Source organism: Paralichthys olivaceus, chromosome 7 (genome assembly GCF_024713975.1).
Source record: "Paralichthys olivaceus isolate ysfri-2021 chromosome 7, ASM2471397v2, whole genome shotgun sequence".
Taxonomy (NCBI): domain Eukaryota; kingdom Metazoa; phylum Chordata; class Actinopteri; order Pleuronectiformes; family Paralichthyidae; genus Paralichthys; species Paralichthys olivaceus.
The window spans coordinates 1,696,209-1,715,054 of NC_091099.1; the positions used below are offsets into that span (position 1 = coordinate 1,696,209).

General features: G+C 44.1%; 3 protein-coding genes and 1 long non-coding RNA gene across 5 annotated transcripts; 2 read left to right on the forward strand and 2 right to left on the reverse strand.

Annotated features, from left to right (window-relative positions):
* Positions 1-3,286: 3,286 nt before the first annotated feature.
* On the reverse strand, positions 3,287-9,918 carry ldhd (lactate dehydrogenase D). Its single transcript, XM_069528853.1, has 11 exons — positions 9,766-9,918; positions 8,615-8,727; positions 8,172-8,313; positions 7,890-8,031; positions 7,462-7,621; positions 7,103-7,302; positions 6,382-6,510; positions 6,098-6,225; positions 5,843-5,933; positions 5,592-5,703; positions 3,287-4,750 (listed from the first exon to the last, which is right to left on the reverse strand). Exons 1-11 carry the CDS (start codon positions 9,856-9,858, stop codon positions 4,570-4,572), a joined length of 1,491 nt encoding a protein of 496 aa, XP_069384954.1. The 5' UTR covers positions 9,859-9,918; the 3' UTR covers positions 3,287-4,569.
* Positions 9,919-10,456: 538 nt separating this feature from the next.
* Positions 10,457-14,912, forward strand: fam169b (family with sequence similarity 169 member B). 2 transcript variants are annotated; one of them, XM_069528854.1, is made up of 7 exons: positions 10,457-11,040; positions 11,424-11,570; positions 11,736-11,838; positions 12,224-12,309; positions 12,568-12,730; positions 13,569-13,870; positions 14,443-14,912. In XM_069528854.1, exons 2-7 carry the CDS (start codon positions 11,445-11,447, stop codon positions 14,608-14,610), a joined length of 948 nt encoding a protein of 315 aa, XP_069384955.1. In that variant the 5' UTR covers positions 10,457-11,040; positions 11,424-11,444; the 3' UTR covers positions 14,611-14,912. The 2 variants fall into 2 exon arrangements, with proteins under 2 accessions (XP_069384955.1, XP_019964348.2); XM_020108789.2 differs by having other exon boundaries at positions 13,569-13,751.
* LOC138410869 (uncharacterized) lies at positions 11,618-15,426 on the reverse strand. Its single transcript, XR_011243515.1, has 6 exons — positions 14,998-15,426; positions 13,604-13,824; positions 12,827-12,965; positions 12,509-12,710; positions 12,238-12,269; positions 11,618-11,846 (listed from the first exon to the last, which is right to left on the reverse strand). It is a non-coding gene; the product is annotated as an uncharacterized lncRNA (long non-coding RNA).
* On the forward strand, positions 14,941-18,556 carry arpin (actin related protein 2/3 complex inhibitor). The gene is made up of 6 exons (XM_020108791.2): positions 14,941-15,261; positions 16,269-16,344; positions 16,716-16,848; positions 17,287-17,493; positions 17,569-17,729; positions 18,211-18,556. The coding sequence occupies exons 1-6, from the start codon at positions 15,170-15,172 to the stop codon at positions 18,217-18,219; spliced, it is 678 nt and encodes a 225-aa protein (XP_019964350.2). The 5' UTR covers positions 14,941-15,169; the 3' UTR covers positions 18,220-18,556.
* The last annotated feature ends 290 nt before the right edge of the window (positions 18,557-18,846 follow it).

An 18,846-nucleotide genomic window follows, 5' to 3' on the forward strand; every position in this document is an offset into this window, starting at 1 on the left:
TCAGACATCGTGACAACTGTTGCTCGGTGCGACCGCCGCAGAAACACGGTCCGTCTCTGAGCCACGGCGAGATTCAAACCCGAATAACGAAACGAAAACGTCACCGTCCTCGGCGCGTGTGTCCGCTCCGGGGCTCCCCGAGCAGCGGTGGCCTCCTCCCGGGGATCGGGGTCACAGTGATGCCGCTCCGCTCCGCCGCTGCCGCTGCCGCCGCTCAGACAATAGAGCCGCTCAGCGCGCAGCCTCGGATCATAAACACCGAGGACAGGAGGCAGAGCTGGGAGGAGACAAGCCCCCTGAGCCCCCGGAGCCCGGAGCATCTGCCCCACGTTACATGATCACATTTAAATCACAGATCTTATCGTTTCAAACCCAGACCTCCAGAGACAACCTGTGATTTCTAACTTTAGAGGTGGTTAATATTTTCATTTTAAATAATCATCCAATCAACTTTAAACATATGTGCACTCCACTTACATCTTCATTTAGACAGACGTGGGTTTTGTGCAGATTCAAAATGATAAAACTCGTTTTAGTTTTATCTCCCTGACCTGCTTCAGGGGCCTGAGTGAAGAGTCATGTGTGATACCTGCCCACTTCTCTTTCACTGGTTAAATCCTCTCTTTTTATCTATGTCTGATCTGCACCATGAACTATTATTGATCTATTTAGTTTGAACACAAACTTTGCTATTGTAGAATATGATCACATGTCCTGCCGGGTTTGGTCCCTGGCTGCAGTTTGACCTCCAGCAGGAGGATCAAGCTCATGATATGAGTTCTTTTGCTTTTAAACTGAGAAGTGTGCAAGTCAAGGCTTTTTAAAAAAAAAAAACTCTTAACTTCCCCTGATCGGTGTGACGTTGTTTGTGTGTGAGGAGGAAGGTGCTGAGTCTTCAGCTGAGTCATAACCTCTGTGACTTGAGCTGGCCCGTCCTCCGATTGTGTGATGGTGTCTCCTCTGCTGCTGCTGCATCATCACACGTGTGACGAAGTGTTTTCTGTCGTTGAGACACGACTGAGCCTCTTCTTCCTCGTCCTCTTCCTCAGCCACACCATCTGAGCAAAACTCCTCCTCGTCCATTTTTATCCAGAGAATCTGCAAAACCGATTAGAACACAACACATTAGAGGATCACTCAATACTCACACACATTGTTCCCCATTCATTCAATAAGGTACCGAAACCAAAACACGGTGACTGACTATGGGCTGCAGATGTTGTTCAGACGGACCATCTCTGTGGTGACCCTCCTCTCTGTGGTGACCCTCCTCTCTGTGGTGACCCTCCTCTCTGTGGTGACCCTCCTCTCTGCGGTGACCCTCCTCTCTGCGGTGACCCTCCTCTCTGCGGTGACCCTCCTCTCTGCGGTGACCCTCCTCTCTGCGGTGACCCTCCTCTCTGCGGTGACCCTCCTCTCTGCGGTGACCCTCCTCTCTGTGGTGACCCTCCTCTCTGTGGTGACCCTCCTCTCTGCGGTGACCCTCCTCTCTGCGGTGACCCTCCTCTCTGCGGTGACCCTCCTCTCTGTGGTGACCCTCCTCTCTGCGGTGACCCTCCTCTCTGTGGTGACCCTCCTCTCTGCGTGGGTCAAAGGCTCTCCTGTGCGTGGCGCCCTGCTTCACTGGAGCTGGATTTAAAGTTGGTGAGAGACTCTAGTTGAACTGCTTCCTGTCTCTCACTTCATCATCAATGACATCAGAGCTGTTGAAGTGAACATGGGTAAAAAAACCTTCATCCACCGTCCTGGGTTCGGACCTCGTCCTTCTTGGAGCAGTGGCTGGACGCCAACATGTCAACAAGCGCTTTCGTCTGGAGGGAGAACGTAAAACCAATCACATCAGCCCACATCCCACATCGAGTATTTGTATTTAAATGAACGTATATTTAGTTCTGAGCACTTGCCACGGGAGATTGACGAGGTACAAGAAGAGAAACAAGGCCCCACGTGTCCGTGAGCGAGGCTCAGGGTGACTTCAGGTGAACTGTGCACAAGCAGGAGAGAGCGGTTCAGCACATTGTTAAATTCAGCATGTGAACCGAACAATTAGGACGATTTCTTGTGGATCATCTCCAACAAACACACATTAAAATAACGAGCTCTGCACGTTGAACCTACCGGTAACTCAAAGGCCGGGGTAGCTTCCCAGGTGTGTCCTCTGAAGACGGACGTGCCAAAATCAATGAGTTTGACCCCGAGGGGCTCATTCTGGTGGTTAACCAGCTTTACACCGTCTGAGTGAACTGATCCAGAGTCAGAGGCTGCGAGCGGCTGCAGAGACGGAGGAAACGTTAGTGTTGGTTAGATTCCACTGAGCAGAGAGCAGGCGTGAACACATCAAGAAGACAAACAGTTATATATATATATACATATACCTGATTTTCTCAGCCACCACTTTATAATGTACTTAGTTACTCCACATTACTGCGTGTTGAGGTTTATTAGACGGAGGGTTGAGATGAGAAAAAGGTTTTTCTTCTTCAGCGTCTTCTTTCCTTTCTGAAGTCGGTAGTGAAGCCTCCAGCAGCAGGTGAAGAAGTATCTGTACAGGTTGTGAAGTATTTGTAGGTAATGAGGTATTTATAGGTTGTAAAGTGATAGAAGTGGCTTAATTAGACCAGATGACAGATTATTATTATTAATAGGATCCATTTCACTACAGTTTCCTCTGTGTCACCAGTTAATCGTCTCAGTTTTTTGTCAGGGTTCTATCTGTTACCAGCAGGGTGGTGGAATAGTGACATTTTATTTTTTCGTGTATTTTCTGACCCCCCCCCTTCACTTCCAGGCATCCAGCCAGACCACCATATTGTCGTCATTAACGAGTTATGCACAGATTTTTCCGCCATATGCTAAATTATTGGGATTACAGGCTCATATGTTTGGTTTGGGATTACTCGGTCTAATCCTGTGTGTGCATGTGCGCGTGTAATTAGGTCGGTTTTATTCCGTTTGGCTCTTTGTCTCTTCACAGTCGCTCTCGTACAGTCGCTCACTGCCCAATAAGGTGAAGTCGTCACTGCGCCAGGTATTAATCTGTCCTGCTGAAACGACAGCAGGTCTATAAATGGTCCGTTCTCCTCACACACAGCGAGAAACGTCCTCGTACAGTTTATGTATAAATAAAAGACAACAGGCAGGAAACACAGCAGACCGCAGGGCTGCACATTTGTTGTCCGGTGATTTCATTTGACAGTTTTCTGTCTTTACCCTAAAATAAACAGTGACTCTGAAGGTTTAACACAAAACATTTAAAATGTTTCTGCAATTCACTCCAGGCCAGAAGTATTGAGACAGAGAAGACTTTATTTTTGTCCTTTCGGCTCTGAGCTTCAGCACATTCAGTCGAGAATACAATAAATACATTTGACTGAATACAGACAAAACTCTGCAGGAGATAAATCCAGTTTAACACAAATGATCTGCGTTGATTCAATGGCAGTTTGTTCACGATCAAAGAGGAGCAGCGAAGATCACAGTCATGCAGAATTTTACAAACAAGACTCCACATTCAAACCTGAAGAACTGGACTAATCAATCTGAATAAATAATAAATCGTGACTAATAAATCATTCAGTGATAAGATGAATTCCTCTGGCGGAGGTTCATCCTCCACCAGATTAATAGACGGACGTCTTCTTAGCTCTTTAATCCGTCTACTGCTGCATTTCTGAGAAAACAAAGCTGTGGCATCCAAATCCATTTATGATCAACGATGCAAAACTAAGTCGTGAGAAGAACCAAATATTTACTCATGATCCACATTCACATCTGCACAAGTAACACATCATCAGAATAAACACACACAACCAATTTTCAATTGGAATAGATTTTAACAAGTCAATGTTTTTAAGACATTATTGATCAAATCTAAACCCTCGAAAAGAGAAGGGATTTATAAACACGTGCAGTTAAGAACATTCACATTAATTAATGTGGTTGCTCAGGGATTTTACTGTTTATTCTCTGAACACTTAATTTGAATCCATCACCAGGGTGATAATCATGGATTATTATTATTAGTAGTAGTTTTATGACTAAGAACATTTTTTTCTTTCTTTAAAAAACAAAACATTCTTGATTTTCTATACTAACTTATATTTTTTAGATCATCCTGTAAAAGAAAGTACAGACTGAAAATAAAGATGGAAGGCGCGACTCCACTTACTTTAGTTTTACGACAAGGAAGTCCGATATATAACCGATCAGTCTCAGCTGTCAATCATGACGTTTGTTACGTCATCAAACTAATTAAAGCCGAACTTATCAGAAACAAAAACACTTAACCTGCTCAACCCACGTCAGTGTGAAAACAACTACCTGAAGGATTTGAGAAAGGATTTATTTTTAGATTATTTTGGTTTGGTCCATGTCCCGTACGCTATCACGGAGGAGGCGGGGTTTACTGCAACCAGGCACCAGGGGGCGATCAACCCTCACCCTTAAAGTCCATGGAGTCAAATCATCACGGATTTATGACCAATCCCACGTTAATAACAACGTTGGTTGAGATCTTATCTTTCACATTTGATTGAGCAGATTTTCCACGTTTAGTGACTAACATACACTTTATATTTCTCTTGGCTGTAGAATTTTCCCAGGATTCATCATGTTACTGGGGTCGAGAACATCTTTGAGACCCTGCATGACCTGGATCGCCATGGGTCCCATCTCCTCACACAGCAGCGCTCTCTTCCCCAAACCCACTCCATGCTCCCCTGTACATGTCCCGTCCATGGCCAGAGCTCGCCTGGAGGGGAAACAAGCCTCGTTACTTCACTGCACAATGAAACCTGTGAATTCAGGAACGGCCGTCGACTGTGTTCGTGATGTCACTACGTTTTTCATTAAACCAAAGAAAAGGACTGAAGCTGGAGCTGCTATCATCAGACCTCGACTGAGACTAAACAAGGTGCTCCACACGCTTCGCTCTCCAGCTCCTCCCGGTGGATCCTGGGTCATTCCCAGGTCAGGTGGAATAAATAATCCATGCAGAGAGCTCTGCGTCGACATCACCGCAAAGCCTCCGGTGGAAGGTGCCCGGGAGGATCCTCATCAGATGCCTGAAGCACCTGAGCCGACTCCTTTTAAAGTGACGGAGCAGCAGGAGCTTCATCCAGACGTAGGAGCTCCTCACACTGACACTATCTGAGGCTGAGCCCTGACGAGGAGGCTCATCTTCAACATTCACTCGTTTCAGACCTAAACGTATATAAATCTCTACGTTACTGAATCCCAAACCCTCGGGACTGAAATGCTCTGTGTGTTTCTGCCAGTGCTTTTCACAGGCGTACGAAACAAACAACACATTTTGGATATATCACATCATCCAACAACCTTTGTGAAAAGACATGAAGAGTGAACGACGGAGGAGAGAGAGGAAAAGGAAGCAGTGGGGCCCGTCTACCTTCCTGCCCTCGGAGCGGAACGTTTACTTAGAACGTTGCACTTGAAGTTTGAGTTTTCACGAGGATCAAGAAATCCTGGTCAACTCCAACTCCGACACTGTTCGTATGAAACTAAAGTAGTCGACAAATGTGAAGCTCGAGTTTCTGCTGGATGATTAGTGAGAGTTGTCAGAGACGTATTACCTGGCCAGTCTCTCAGTGAACAGATGGACCCTGTGCAGCTCCTCCGGGTCGTTGGGGTCGACCACCAGCAGGCAGTGGAAGTTACCGTCGCCCACGTGACCCGCTATGGGACCTGAAGACAGACAACGCTCACTTTAATTACTTAACGAGGTTTACATGAGAAAATAAACGATCAGTGTGAGAGAACTGACGGCCTGAGAGGTTTCTGTCATTGAAGCTGAGCGGACTTCACTGTACGGGAGCACGCTCACCTGTAAGTCTGCTTTCAATCAGGTCCTCTTTCGTCTCCACGAGGATTCGGGGCAGTTGAGATAGAGGGACACACACGTCGGTTGCGTAGGCCTGCACACACACAAACGCACACATTCATCACAGAACTTTCTCAGAGCTAATCTTTCATGTCGTTCTGTCATTTCCAATAGTTTTTAAACTGTATTTGTCTTCGTCAGGTGTGAGACATCGGACATCACTTTACCACAGGCGAAGACGCGGCAGGCTTTGTTTACCTTACAGCCAGGTCTGAGAGCCAGAGCAGCGTACCAGGCGTCATGACGAGCTTTCCACAGACGCTCCCTCGTCTCCGCATCCTGAGCCCACTGAAAATCTGAGCCTCTGTTACTCTGAGTGATTTCCTCTGTGACGACACGAACACACCGGACAAGTCACTGTTATGTTAACGTTAACGTCCATGTACTTTAAATAATGATGGACGACATGACGGCTCCGAAAAGTGAAGCCAAAGTGTCTTGATCGCCCCCTGGTGGCTGACTCTGTGTTAATATTTACGCACCAGTTGTGTTGACTTGTTCCTTCAGGCTTTGCTCAGAACCGTGGAACTCCAGGAACAGCGTTGGTGTCACAGGGTACGAGAGACAACTGAACCTGTTGCATGCATCAATCATCACGTCGTCCAGAAACTCTGGATAAGACACACACACACAATAAGCTTCAGCAATAATCTCCATCCACACCATTACACCTAAGAACGTTCGTCACGTGACCGTCAGGTTCACTGGTCGTGTGAATGCTGACGTAAGCAGATCTTCTCCTCTGCAGTTTGTTGCTTAGTTACAGAAATTTCTGCGCACAAAGGAACAACGATGTTGAAAATTCAGGAGCAGGGACGACTGCTCCTGGACCGAGGAGGAGGAGGTGATACTGACAGTGAGGGTGAGGAGTCACGTCTGATATGAGACAACCAGGAAGCAGAATTTGGCGTCTGCGTCTTCGCTTCCAGAAGCCTCGGTGTCAGCCCGTCCAGACTGTCTCACAGCTCCAGACTTTTCAAACTAAAGCGCAGCAGAGTTTTGAAAACTGCGGAGTGATGTGGACGCCGGGTGTAAACAAAGGAAAACTGATGCGTTTTAAATCTAAAACGAATCAGTGTGGATGATCGGCCAATAACCAACATCGAACGCCACATGCTGACCAGACTGAGCCGAGTCAAACTGGAAATAAGACCGAGGTTCATTCATACCCGACTGTATGAACGCGAGGCATCATGTCCTCACCTATGCGAGCGATGGGCACTCCAGCCTGTAGGACCTGCACAGTGCTGTCCACGGCATCCTGGATGGAGGGAAATGAGCAGACGGCGGACACCACGGACTCTGGGATGCCGTACAGCCGCAGCGTCGTCTTAGTGATGATGCCCAGGGTTCCCTCTGAACCCACAAACAGGTTTGTCAGGTTGTAGCCTGCTGACGTCTTCCTACAGAGAGAAAGTGAAGGAGAACCAGACATGAATGAGGAGGTTTGATGCTGCATTGGACAACGTTGAACATCCGTAGCTCGAACATTTGAATCTGTTCTTCTGTTTCCACATGTTGTACCAGAAAGCTATGACATCAGTAAAAGGTAAAGTTGTCACCTGGGGCGTCGGCCTTTCCCGGCTGTGTGTATGACGGTGCCGTCAGCGAGCACCACCTCCAGGTTTAGAACGTTTTCCCTCATGGTTCCATAACGAACAGCATTCGTCCCAGAAGCACTGGTAGCTGCCATACCACACAGAGACGCATCAGCTCCAGGATCTGAGACAGAAGACAACACATCGTTAGTGTGTCTGACATTGTTTAATACATCTACAACAATCCTGTAACACTGAACTGATAAAAATCATTCTCTCTGTACAGTCTTCAGTTTTATCATCATTAAATCCTCACTTTGTTAGGAGGTTGTTATCTTGTCCAATATCGCCCTCTGCTGGAGGTGTGAATATAAACAACCTCAACATCAGTTCTAACAAAACAAAGATGTGAGAACTTTATTTCCTGAAAGCAGCGGAACAGAGCAACTGACCGACAGGAAACCAGAGGCCGGTGTCTCTCAGGTAGGCGTTCAGAGCCTTCCGAGTCACACCAGGCTCCACCGTCACGTCAAAGTCCTCCTGGTGAAGATCCAGAACCTGGTTCATGTTCCTCAGACTGAAACACACGCCTCCCTGAGGCAGAAACATGTTCACATACAGTCCAGTACAAGTGTTGTGTCCAAATACACATGATGTTCACCAACATGTCACTTGTATTACTGCTTTTACTTCAAGAGCATCATCTAAAACATGCACACGCCTCTATACCCCACCTTCACTGCACTGACTCCTCCCTCCAGGCCCGTCCCGGTGCCGAAAGGGATGATGGGAAGGCGATGGCGGTGGCAGACTTTAGCCAGGGCACTGACCTCCTCCACACAGCTAGGAAACAGAACAACATCTGGAGGACGACAGCTGAAAAACAGCGATGAAAAATCATTATTTATCGTCATTATTAAGAAACAATGACGACGTGTGAGAAAATGTTTGTGTGCAAATATCATCACTTAAAGATTATTGTGGATGTGCTGATGTGACATGTTCATTTAGTTCTAACTCAGTTATTTCAAGGCCAAGGATCGTCAGCTGAAACTTTAAGGTCTGTTCTCAAACAACTGGTGTCGTGATGTTGGGGGATTGAATAAACGGAAAACACAGTAAAGCCACAACATGATGAGTGTGTGTGTGTGTGTGTTGCTGAGTGAAATCCACAAACCTGTGCAAAGATTCATCTTTGCCATGTTGCTCTCTGACAGCTTCACCCAGTGAGACGGCATCTTCACCACATATAGACCTGAACGCAGAGAGCGCACTGTCCACAGACGCACACTGTGTACACACACACACACACACAGTAGAGAACAGTGAGTCATGAGTGGGAGGCTACAACGACAATACAAGATTGTGCACTTGAACTGAAAACTGGTCCTGAAATATCCAGTTTTGTTAATGCAGAGCGAAAACACGTGACTCATCTCTAAAAACAGATTGTTCGTGTGAATGTGCAGAATCTGGCGGCGCGGGATCCTCGAGGGTCGGACGGTTTAAATGTCTTGATGTTTTACCTCAAATAAAGAAAACTTTGCAGAGAATTAAATTAAAATTCCCTCAGCTACAGATAATTCATACGTTGGTAGACGACTTCAATTGTTTGTTGATTAATACATTTTTCTAATCTGTTGTTCAGTTAAAATCACCATGAGGCACATTTCTGCCAGAACCAGGGTGACATTACATTTCTGTGATTTTTATTTGAAAACATTGATCCAAAAATCAATCAATGACTGAATGTGTAGAATATAACAACAGTTATATCATATCAAGATATATAGTTTAAATAAGTGATGATTAAATGAAGTGTTTCTATTAAATCACATTGAGTTCATCTGACAAACTTGATTAATGAGTTACTTCCTCTCTGACAGAATTAACTGATCATCAATATAAATTAAAAAGTGGCTGCCTGACATACTGTCAACAGTTAGCTAACAGCTCGAGTGAAGCTAACGTTGAGCTAACGTCAGCTTTACTGGATTCATTCACTTTATTGTTTGGTTATTTGTAATATCACTAGTATTACTACTAGTACTACTACTACTACTACTACTGTTGACCCAGCAGCACTGCTCCACAGTTAGCTACTAGCAACACAGCTGCTTCTTTACGTGCTTCATTAGCTAAGTTAGCTGTTAGCTTATCAACCTGTGATTAACTGTGTTGACGCTAATTGACCAACAAAGATCGTCTATGAACACAAACGAACTTTGACCTGCTTGTTGCTGCGTTCGGATGTTTCACGTCAATAAAAACAACGCGGACTTTAAACCGGGTTGAAAACAACACGTGGGAAGTTTAGAGTGAACTCACTCTGGAGACGTTTCCGGGTTTGGAGTTCAAACTCAGCGGGAAGCGACGGAAAAGAGAAAAGTGAAGCCGACGAGTGAAAGTCAGAGAAACCATCGTCCTCCTGCGGCTAACGAGGCAAGCTAACTGCTAACCACACGGTGACATCCGGTACACAGCTGTTAGCATCACAATAAAATACAAGATCATGAAATTAAATTAAACACAGGACAATAACATAAGATACAATAAAATAATATACAAGACAATACAATAAAATACAAGATGATAAAATAAAATGTACTAAGATACAGTAAAACAAAATATAATTAAATTGAATTAAATACAGGACGATGAAATAAAATAAATAAAATAAGGCAAGATTATTTGTACAGCACCCCTAACGAGCAAAGGGATTCAAAGAGCTTCACGTAAGATATGCAAGTCATCATGATAAATGTAAAAATAAATATGAGACAGAAAAAAAAAGAAATAAAGAGTAAGATGAGCTAAGATCAAACTGCTAGTCTCACTCTATGAGGAAATGTAAAAAGGTGATAGAAAAACATTGAATAATATAGTTTAAGTACAAAATATACAAATATAAACACAAAAACAAGGAACTAAAAAAAATCAAACACTTAATGATTTAATTTAAATATTCAGTGAGTGAGAAGAATTCAATTTAATTCAATTTAAAGTACAGACTTAGTTTATGGAAATGTTGGAATGTTGTGTTGTATCTGCTCTTCATGAAAATACTGATATTTACTGTTATCCGTAGTTTGACATTTCATTTCACAGTTTATTTATTTTATCTTGAAGTCCACGTGACTGGTTTCCGGTCTCAGCTCAGGGTCTTGACGGAGGTGGAGGAGGGAAACTATGACGTAGCGCCTCTTTCCCACCAGACGGTGGCGCTGCAGTTTAAAGACGCTACAGGTGAATTATGGGAAACTACAGGTGGATTATGGGAAGTCACAGCAATTTACGCCGACGTATAAAGTACGTGAATTACGTAGCGTATCTAATCAGGAATCGCACTTTGTTTTGTTTTCGCGTGTTTTGTTTACACGCATGTTCCCGTTAGCATTGTTAGCTTAGCAGGTCAAAGGTCATGGGACAGCGGCCGAATCTTCACTTTCAGGTCTGACGTCATTGAGACGCGTGTTTTCTGGGACTGTGCGTCACCAGGACAACCAGATCCACGTGAAACACGAGCCGATGAGTCCACGAGGAAGTGACACGTCACGCGGAGGTCGTAGATTATTCTGATGATCTTCATTCCGAGATTCACAAGTAAGGAAACGTTAGATTGTCCGATTTTTACACGTGGTTTGGTTTGTCAGAGAGTCAACGTCCCAAAGTCTTATCATTGTTTAACTGCTGACAACAACACAGTGAGATTACTTCACCTGAAATTTAACACATATTAAAAACACACTATTATCATTATTATTGTTGTTGTTGTTGTCGTTATACATATTTAGAACTTTATTATATTATTATATAAACATAAGAAACATGTCTGGCCTCCCTGTCACACTGAGTCCTGCTCATTCTCTTATATATTGATTTTTATGACTTCGCTGTCAATGCACTTTGTATATCTCTGTTTTTGAAAAGTGCTACATCAATATATGAATAAAGTTTATTATATATATATATTGTTTAAATTCCAGCTGTGCTCCCTGTGAGAAGCCATGTTTCCTGTCGACTTTCCAGATGTGACCGACACTGACCTGACATCAGCCTCTGAACGGTTTCTCTCTTCTCTGGAGTCCAGACCTCCTGATAACGAGTGGTTTGGGTTGTCACAGACGTCCAAAGTAATCTTTATTATTCATTTCATCAACAACACAATCCAGAAAACTCCCCTCTTTGATCGTCTCTTTATTTACTCTTGTCAAATGAAATGTGTTTTATTTTGAAATCTAACGCTCTTGGCAAAGCGTTGAATTGAATGAATCTGGTTTTTCTTCTTCTCTGCTCAGGTGGAGATCTCGTCAAACAACGTGAGGCTGCTGCGGCTGTTTGAGGAGGACGGACCCGACTGTGCGGTGCTGGCTCTTCATCCTCCTGATGATCCAACGCAAGGTTTAAGACTGAAACACACAAACAACACACACAGCAGTACACTCACTTTATTAGGAACACGTACACCTGCTCATCTAGTCATGTGGCTCATTTCTTAGTTCTCTATTGAGAACTTGCTTTGTGAATAAATGTTCATGCTACATATGAATATAATGTAAACACGAGGTAATATAATAAATATCAGTGTAAACAGGATCGTGAAGAAGACATTGTTGTTATTATGTTGAAATGTATTAATATAATAATCATATAATGTGTAATGTTAACATGTTAGTGTCTTTTTCAGACTGTTGTATTTAACTGGTAATATCAGAATATTGTATGTACACGTGTGTGATATGTATGTATTCATGAGGAGACTAATGTTTCCTCCATGATCTTCCAGTGGTGGCATTATACCTGCGTGAGAAGTGGTGGCGTGTGGATGACATCTTACGGACGTCCGGCAAATCCAGATGTGGTTTGGTGTCGGTAAGTTTGTTTGTCAGCATCAGGAGACAGCAAGAAGAAATCAAAATAAACAGAAGAACACTAAAACACTAATTCATTGCAGTATAATTCATGGATGTTGAGGAAAATGAATATTGAGTGTATTTAAAGAACTGTTGGGCCAGAGAAAGGTTTGTTCACTCGTTGTTTTCATTTCCTCCAGAGTCGTGTAAATCTTGACCTGTACAGTTTGTGGTCCTCTCTCCTGTTGAGCCTCCTAAGTCGACGTGTTGTTCTCAGGTGGAGTCGCTCATGGAGAGGCTAATCGTGTTCCTGCTGAGTCAGGTAGTGGAGAGGTCTTCACAGGAGGGGGCGCTGTTCTCCTTGCACCCCTGCACAGAGAGTTGCAAACTGCTGTGGACGGACAGCCAGGCCGTCGGCTTCTACTCCGTCAAACACAAAGGTACGATGGACAAATGTGGTTTTTGTTTCATTTAAATGTAAGTGATTTAGTTTTAACTTGAGTTTTTCTCCTTTAAAATCACAATAAATTCTGCACCTGTCGATCCGCCTCCACGTTACTGTATGACTCACTGGGCTCCATGTTTTTCTTGGCACACGAGGTCACAGCCGCACACAAACAATGTCCGTAAACACGTCTCCAGGTGATTTACATCTGCAGCAGAGGGAACATGAAGCTGCAAGAAGAGGAAGGAGTTGTGTAACGCAGAATTAAACCCAGATGTGTGTGATCACCGGGGGAAATGTTTACCCCCTCACGATGAGATTCTCTTTGTTTGCTTCTGAACACGTTATCCTATGAACACCTCAATGTCCTTTTAAATCCTTTTAAATTTGACACAAATGTTCAGTTAGACTCAAAGATGAAGTGAATAGATTGTGGTGGTTAAAGGTCAAGGTCATGGTGATCTCACATGTGTCTGGAATTAAACATATCTAGACGGAACCTGCATTAATTGGCAGAAGCACAGAACTGTGGATTGTTATTCTAGTATTATACGGTTCTATGGAGCGCCCTCTAGTGGATAAGCAACTTAGCAGGTCTGTGAAAAGCTCACAAGGCGTCTGGTTTTCTAGATGTATGTTTTCTGTAATGTGCTCGACCATGTAAGTGAGGGTCAGTCCAACAGCCTGAAGCAGGATTCACTGCAGGACTGTTGCATGAGATGATGTTTGTTACAACCAGCTGTGTGTAATAATCTGCCTGCTGCTTTCAATAAAAGGACTTGTGTTATATTAGTAAACGTGTGGCAGTGACTCCGCCCCTGCTGGTGTTTCAGGCAGCCTGTGCGACGGCCGGAGCGCTCGCTGTTACCTGCTGCCTGTCCTGGACACCGTGCTGGTGAGGAGGAGCCGGAGGAGGAGAGGCTTCGCTCTTCAGATGCTCCAGGATTTCTGCTCCTCATTCGCCACAGAAGAGTTTCTGGGCGTCAGCTCTCCGTTATCACCCAGCATGGCGGCAGGTCAGCTTCGGTTTGTTTCCTGTCTGTCAGCAGGATTCCTCAGAATGTTCTGTACAGATTTCCACGAAACCTGCTGGAAGGATGGAACACGAGCCAAGAGAGAACTCATTAAATCTGAGGTGGATCCCAGAGTTTCATGATCATGATGAATACAATCAGACGTGTTTTATGGGACTGATATTTATGAGTGTGTGAACTTTGGTGCAGATCCAATAAAATCTGGATCTTGTGAATTTACATGTGGTTTCAAAAAGTGGAGTGTTGAGCCGCGGCGCAGGTGTGAGCAGCACTGAGGTCCCTTTAGTTTCTTTATGTAGTTTATTATCAAGAGAATCATTTTATTTGACATATTTGTAAGAAATATACATATGAGCAGCTTTGGCAGAAGACATTGTATGTATGTGTATGTGTCTCTTCCCTTCTCCAGAAGACTCAAGCATGTTTGTTCTCTTCATACAAAATACATTTCTGGTTGAGACGATGAAATGAACGTTGCTCTGATTAGACGTCTCGGTCTGGATTCAAGTTAACCGTCGCTAGAGGACCAGAAAACGTGTCCTCCTCTATTCCCACGAGATCTCAGGTGGTCCTGACTGTCAGAAAGCTGAGGCGAGCAGTGTTGTGTTATGTGAATCCAGTGCAAATGTGTGTTCCTCTTCTGAACTGTTTGTGTGTCTTGTGTTGTGCTCAGTGTGCAGGAAGTTCCTGCAGCAGCACGAGGAACACCGGGAGCGTCTGTACGAGGTGGAGGCTCCAGGCGGCTGGGCTCAACGACGAAACATCTGGCTCAACATCCAGCTCGGACGCTACTCCCTCAGTGCAGATGATATTTAACTCTGTTGTGCTGCCATGTCTTTAAGAATTTCATCATCATGCTACATAAGTGAAAACACTTCCTGAGGATTCCAGAGTGTTCTGTGCTTATCTACATTTAATTCTATTTCTATTTTCTACAAATGAAACTTTATTATGGGCACATGTAGTTTAATGTCATAGTGTTGATCCAGTGGTGGGATCGGTGCTCAGACTCTTACAGGTCCAGTGTGTAAGACTCCGGTGAAAGAGAATCTAGAATAATCCTGCTGATGTTTTTACTTTGTGAACCAAAAGTAGTTTTACATGTGTTTTATACTAAATCATCATAAAGTTGACTTCACCTGATGATTCTTATTCATTTCTTTAGTTAGTTAACACTTTGTTAAACAACAACGTTCATTTATTAACACGAATTGAAATTCTTACTTACTTCACTTTAGTTTCAGAGTGAAATTAGTTAATACCCGCTCAGTTACGGTCACGCGGCGGGACGAGCCGCTTCCACAAACGAACGCGCCTCTCTGTGGAAACAGGAAGTCAGAAAACAGGAAGTTAGGAAACAGGAATAATCGGAGGATAAGTGACAGTAAAGTTTTTTAAACATGAGCCGAATTTATCACGACACGTGTTTACAGAACAAACCGGTTCACAACGAGGTGTTCACCGGTGTTTGGTCTCCGTCCGCGTATGAAAGGTGGGAAACTTAGACGATTACTGAACGTAACCTGGTGTCAGACTGTGTGTGTGTGTGTGTGTGTGTGTGTGTGTGTGTGTGTGTGTGTGTGTGTGTGTAGTGATTACTGCTTTTATATTTGGCTTGAAATGATTCACCAAACTGTAAATAGTGTGTTGATGTTCCTACTTCCTGTTTGTTTAAAGGGCCAGTGTGTTGGATTTAGTGGCATCTAGTGGTGAGGTGGAAGATTGCATTAAACTTAATATTTCCTTTACGGTGTATTAGATAAAAAGAAGGTTTGAGTTCGTCTGTGTTGATCCATGACTGTAAAAAGATGGACGACTCCACCTCCTCCCGTTTTACAAATATGAAGCCAAAATATCCGGGATGCGGGAGCTGCCATTTTGAATTGGGGATTTAATTTGGACCCAGAGTTTGTGCAATAGTGATCTTGGAATGGAGCCACGGTTTCGATACACCCACCCAACAAACCGTGAATACGTTGTGAAGTTTCACCGCAGTGTTTATAACATTGTGTAACGAATTAACTGAACTTAAAGGTTCAGCGTGTGAGATTTAAGTGAAAGGATCTATTGGCAGAGCAGGTCCTCTCTACGGAGGCCGCCATGTTTTTTTACAGTAGCCCAGACTGGACAAACTTAACACCTGTAGAGGTTTTATGACGACTGAAGGTCTCCACAGGTTCTCTCAGGGGTATCCAGCTGCAACATGCAACTCCTCCTCTAGATGTCACTAAATGCTACTCACCGAACCTTTAACAGACCTTTTGGTCCGTGTCCCATCCGCTAACATGAAGGAGACGGGCTCTTGAACCATGTCTGTCTCAGCTTCACTTTTCAGGAGCTGTTATGTCATCCGTCTTTACTCACAGTCATTGATCCTGATGCAGTTTGGTTTGTGAATTTCCACGAAGAAGAAGTTGTCGCACATACAAAAGCTTTCGTGAAGGATAAAAACCGGCAAAGAATCATTTTGAGATATCACGTTGTTCTTCCTGCACACAGCGGCCCGGGGGTTCTTCTTGAGGGAAAGCTGCTGGATGTTTCCAGACACGCAATCAGTGATGTCAGAAATCAAAAGGTAAATTTTCAAACCACAGACAGGGTCTTTGATCAACACTTAAAAAATGAAATCTTGAAATCACACGACTTGATCCTTCAACGTGAATGTGTCTCAGACTCCAGGAGAGAGTAGAGACGGAAACACGATGAATGCTGTTTTAATTTCATCGTCTCATCGTGCTCTCTCCTGTCGTGCTTTGTTGGCGCCTGACTGGAAAATTAGCGCCACCTACTGCTTATCCAGACAAACCAACCCCTGAAGGTTTACGAGAAGTGGTTAAAGATTCTGACACACTCGGCTGGAAATCAGACGAGTGTTTGCATTTAAGACAAAACATAAACACCACACGGGACAGAAAATTACAGTCCGTCTTCGCTGTTGTCTGACAGGTCCGGTTCTACGTGCTGTATATAAAACCCGGCCGCATCCACCAGAGGAAGTTCGATGCCAGGGGGAATGAAATCGAGCCGAACTTCAGTGACACCAAAAAGGTCAACACCGGCTTCCTCATGTCCTCCTACAGTGAGTCCACGTCTAGACAACAGTAAACATTTGAGTAAATGTTTTCTCTGCTCCCCAGACTTAATTCAGTTTGGACTCTGTCTGTGTTTTGTCCTCTGGGTTGTTGTAGTTTAAGATTTCCAGTTGTTCGTCATCAGCGTCAGCAGCTACTCAAACCATCATATTCAGGATCTGTTGTTTTGTCTCCAGGCCGGGGACAGTGGTCAGAGGCATCATGTTTTCTGATTGTCCTTCTGTCTCATTCTTGTCAACGCAATGTCTCAAGAACTAACTCCTGCAGGAGTTTTTCTTCAAATGTGGCACAAACGTTCCGCTTGACTCGAGGGTGAACTCAGTTATTTGTGGTATCTGATCTGTAGTGAATCTCTTTAGTTCTTTTAATGGAGTCGTGTGTTTGCGGCTGATGGTTATTTGGATGCTCATCGTGTGTCCACGCAGAGGTGGAAGCTAAAGGCGAGTCGGACATTCTGTCCCACGAGCAGCTGTCGACGATGGTCAACAAAGATGAGCTGATGAAAATATCCGACAAGCATCGACCCAGCGGCACCTGGGCCTTCTGGTACCCGGAGACGGAGATGGACAAAACCGAGCTGGAAACAGGAAAGGACGTCCGACTGAAGACCAGAGGAAACAGTCCTTTCATATGTGAGTCTGTGTGACCGTGATTTACTTCTTCATGATTCCACACAGATGGTCGATGATTCACGTTTGTGTCTCCAGTCTCTTTAGCCAAAGTGGATGGAGGCACAGTGACCAAGTGTAACTTTGCCGGAGATGGAAATGCCGGAGCTTCGTGGACGGACAAGATTATGTCCAATAAATCAGAGACAGGCAGCACAAACACGTCTGGAGCCGGAGAGGGAGCGGAGGAGGATGAGTGGGTGAGACCACAACCATAAACTCACATTTCCAAATATATAAATATATATTATACATGTTTGTGTGTTTAGATCTTTGTAATTACTTTGTGAATTAAGTAGACAAGTGGCTTCACGTCTTCTGCTTGTGTGTCTGCTCGTCTCTGTCGCTCTTCACACACAAACTGACAAGCGCTTTAATTTAGTGAAGTAATTCTGGGACTCTGATTTTCCTCCATTTCTGTCGTGCTTGACGAATGTCTTCAATTTAATTCATTATGTCCCAAAAGTCCTACATTTAACCAAACCAGCGGGAAAAACTCCAAACCAACAACAATCACAGAGACGAAGTTACTGCGATCACATTTCACCCGTCCCGATGTTTGACGTGATCATTAACCAAAGCTCGTCTGCACTCACTTCTGTGCTTCAGAATGTAAATGTCCGTGATGCCTCAGATAAACAGAGAAAGGCTCAATTCTCCGTCTTTGTTTCTCTCTCACAGGACGAGTGAGTAAACTATCAGCCCCGCTCCAGCCTCCAGGTGGAACTGCTTCAACTTGGCTCCGCTCCTGTTTATCTGTCTTCGGATTGGACTCCCACATTCCACTGGGGTGTCGGAGCTCTTGCATCAGGGGCCGTGGGGCCTGACATGTTGCAGTGCAGGACTCGACTCTTTCAGCTGAAGAGAATCCAGCTGTTGGGTGTTATGCAGAAACAGAACCTTGTTTTTTTTACTTTGGATTTAATCCACTTTTATACGACTGTAAATACTCTTGTCGTTATAGACACTAAAACAATGAATAAAACAGCAACCCCATGCCCTGCTATTAAATATTATATTAAAAATATCTTTTGCATCATACTTCATACTTCAAGTTACGTCAAGAGAGACACGAACTGTATTTTAGATGTCTTGTGTTTTTGGACACAGACGAGTTGTCACAGAGTGGAAGGATGTTTTATGTTCCAGGGAAGAACTCATTCAGGTTTCATGCAGATCTGCAGCAGGAGGCAGATCCAGGAATCCTTTCACATCACCAACATTTTAGAAATCGATCGTTTCGCAACATTTTTCTTGATCTCTCAGAAAATGACTTCATGATCTCAGTGTTAAAAATGTGTGCAGAGTGATGATGGG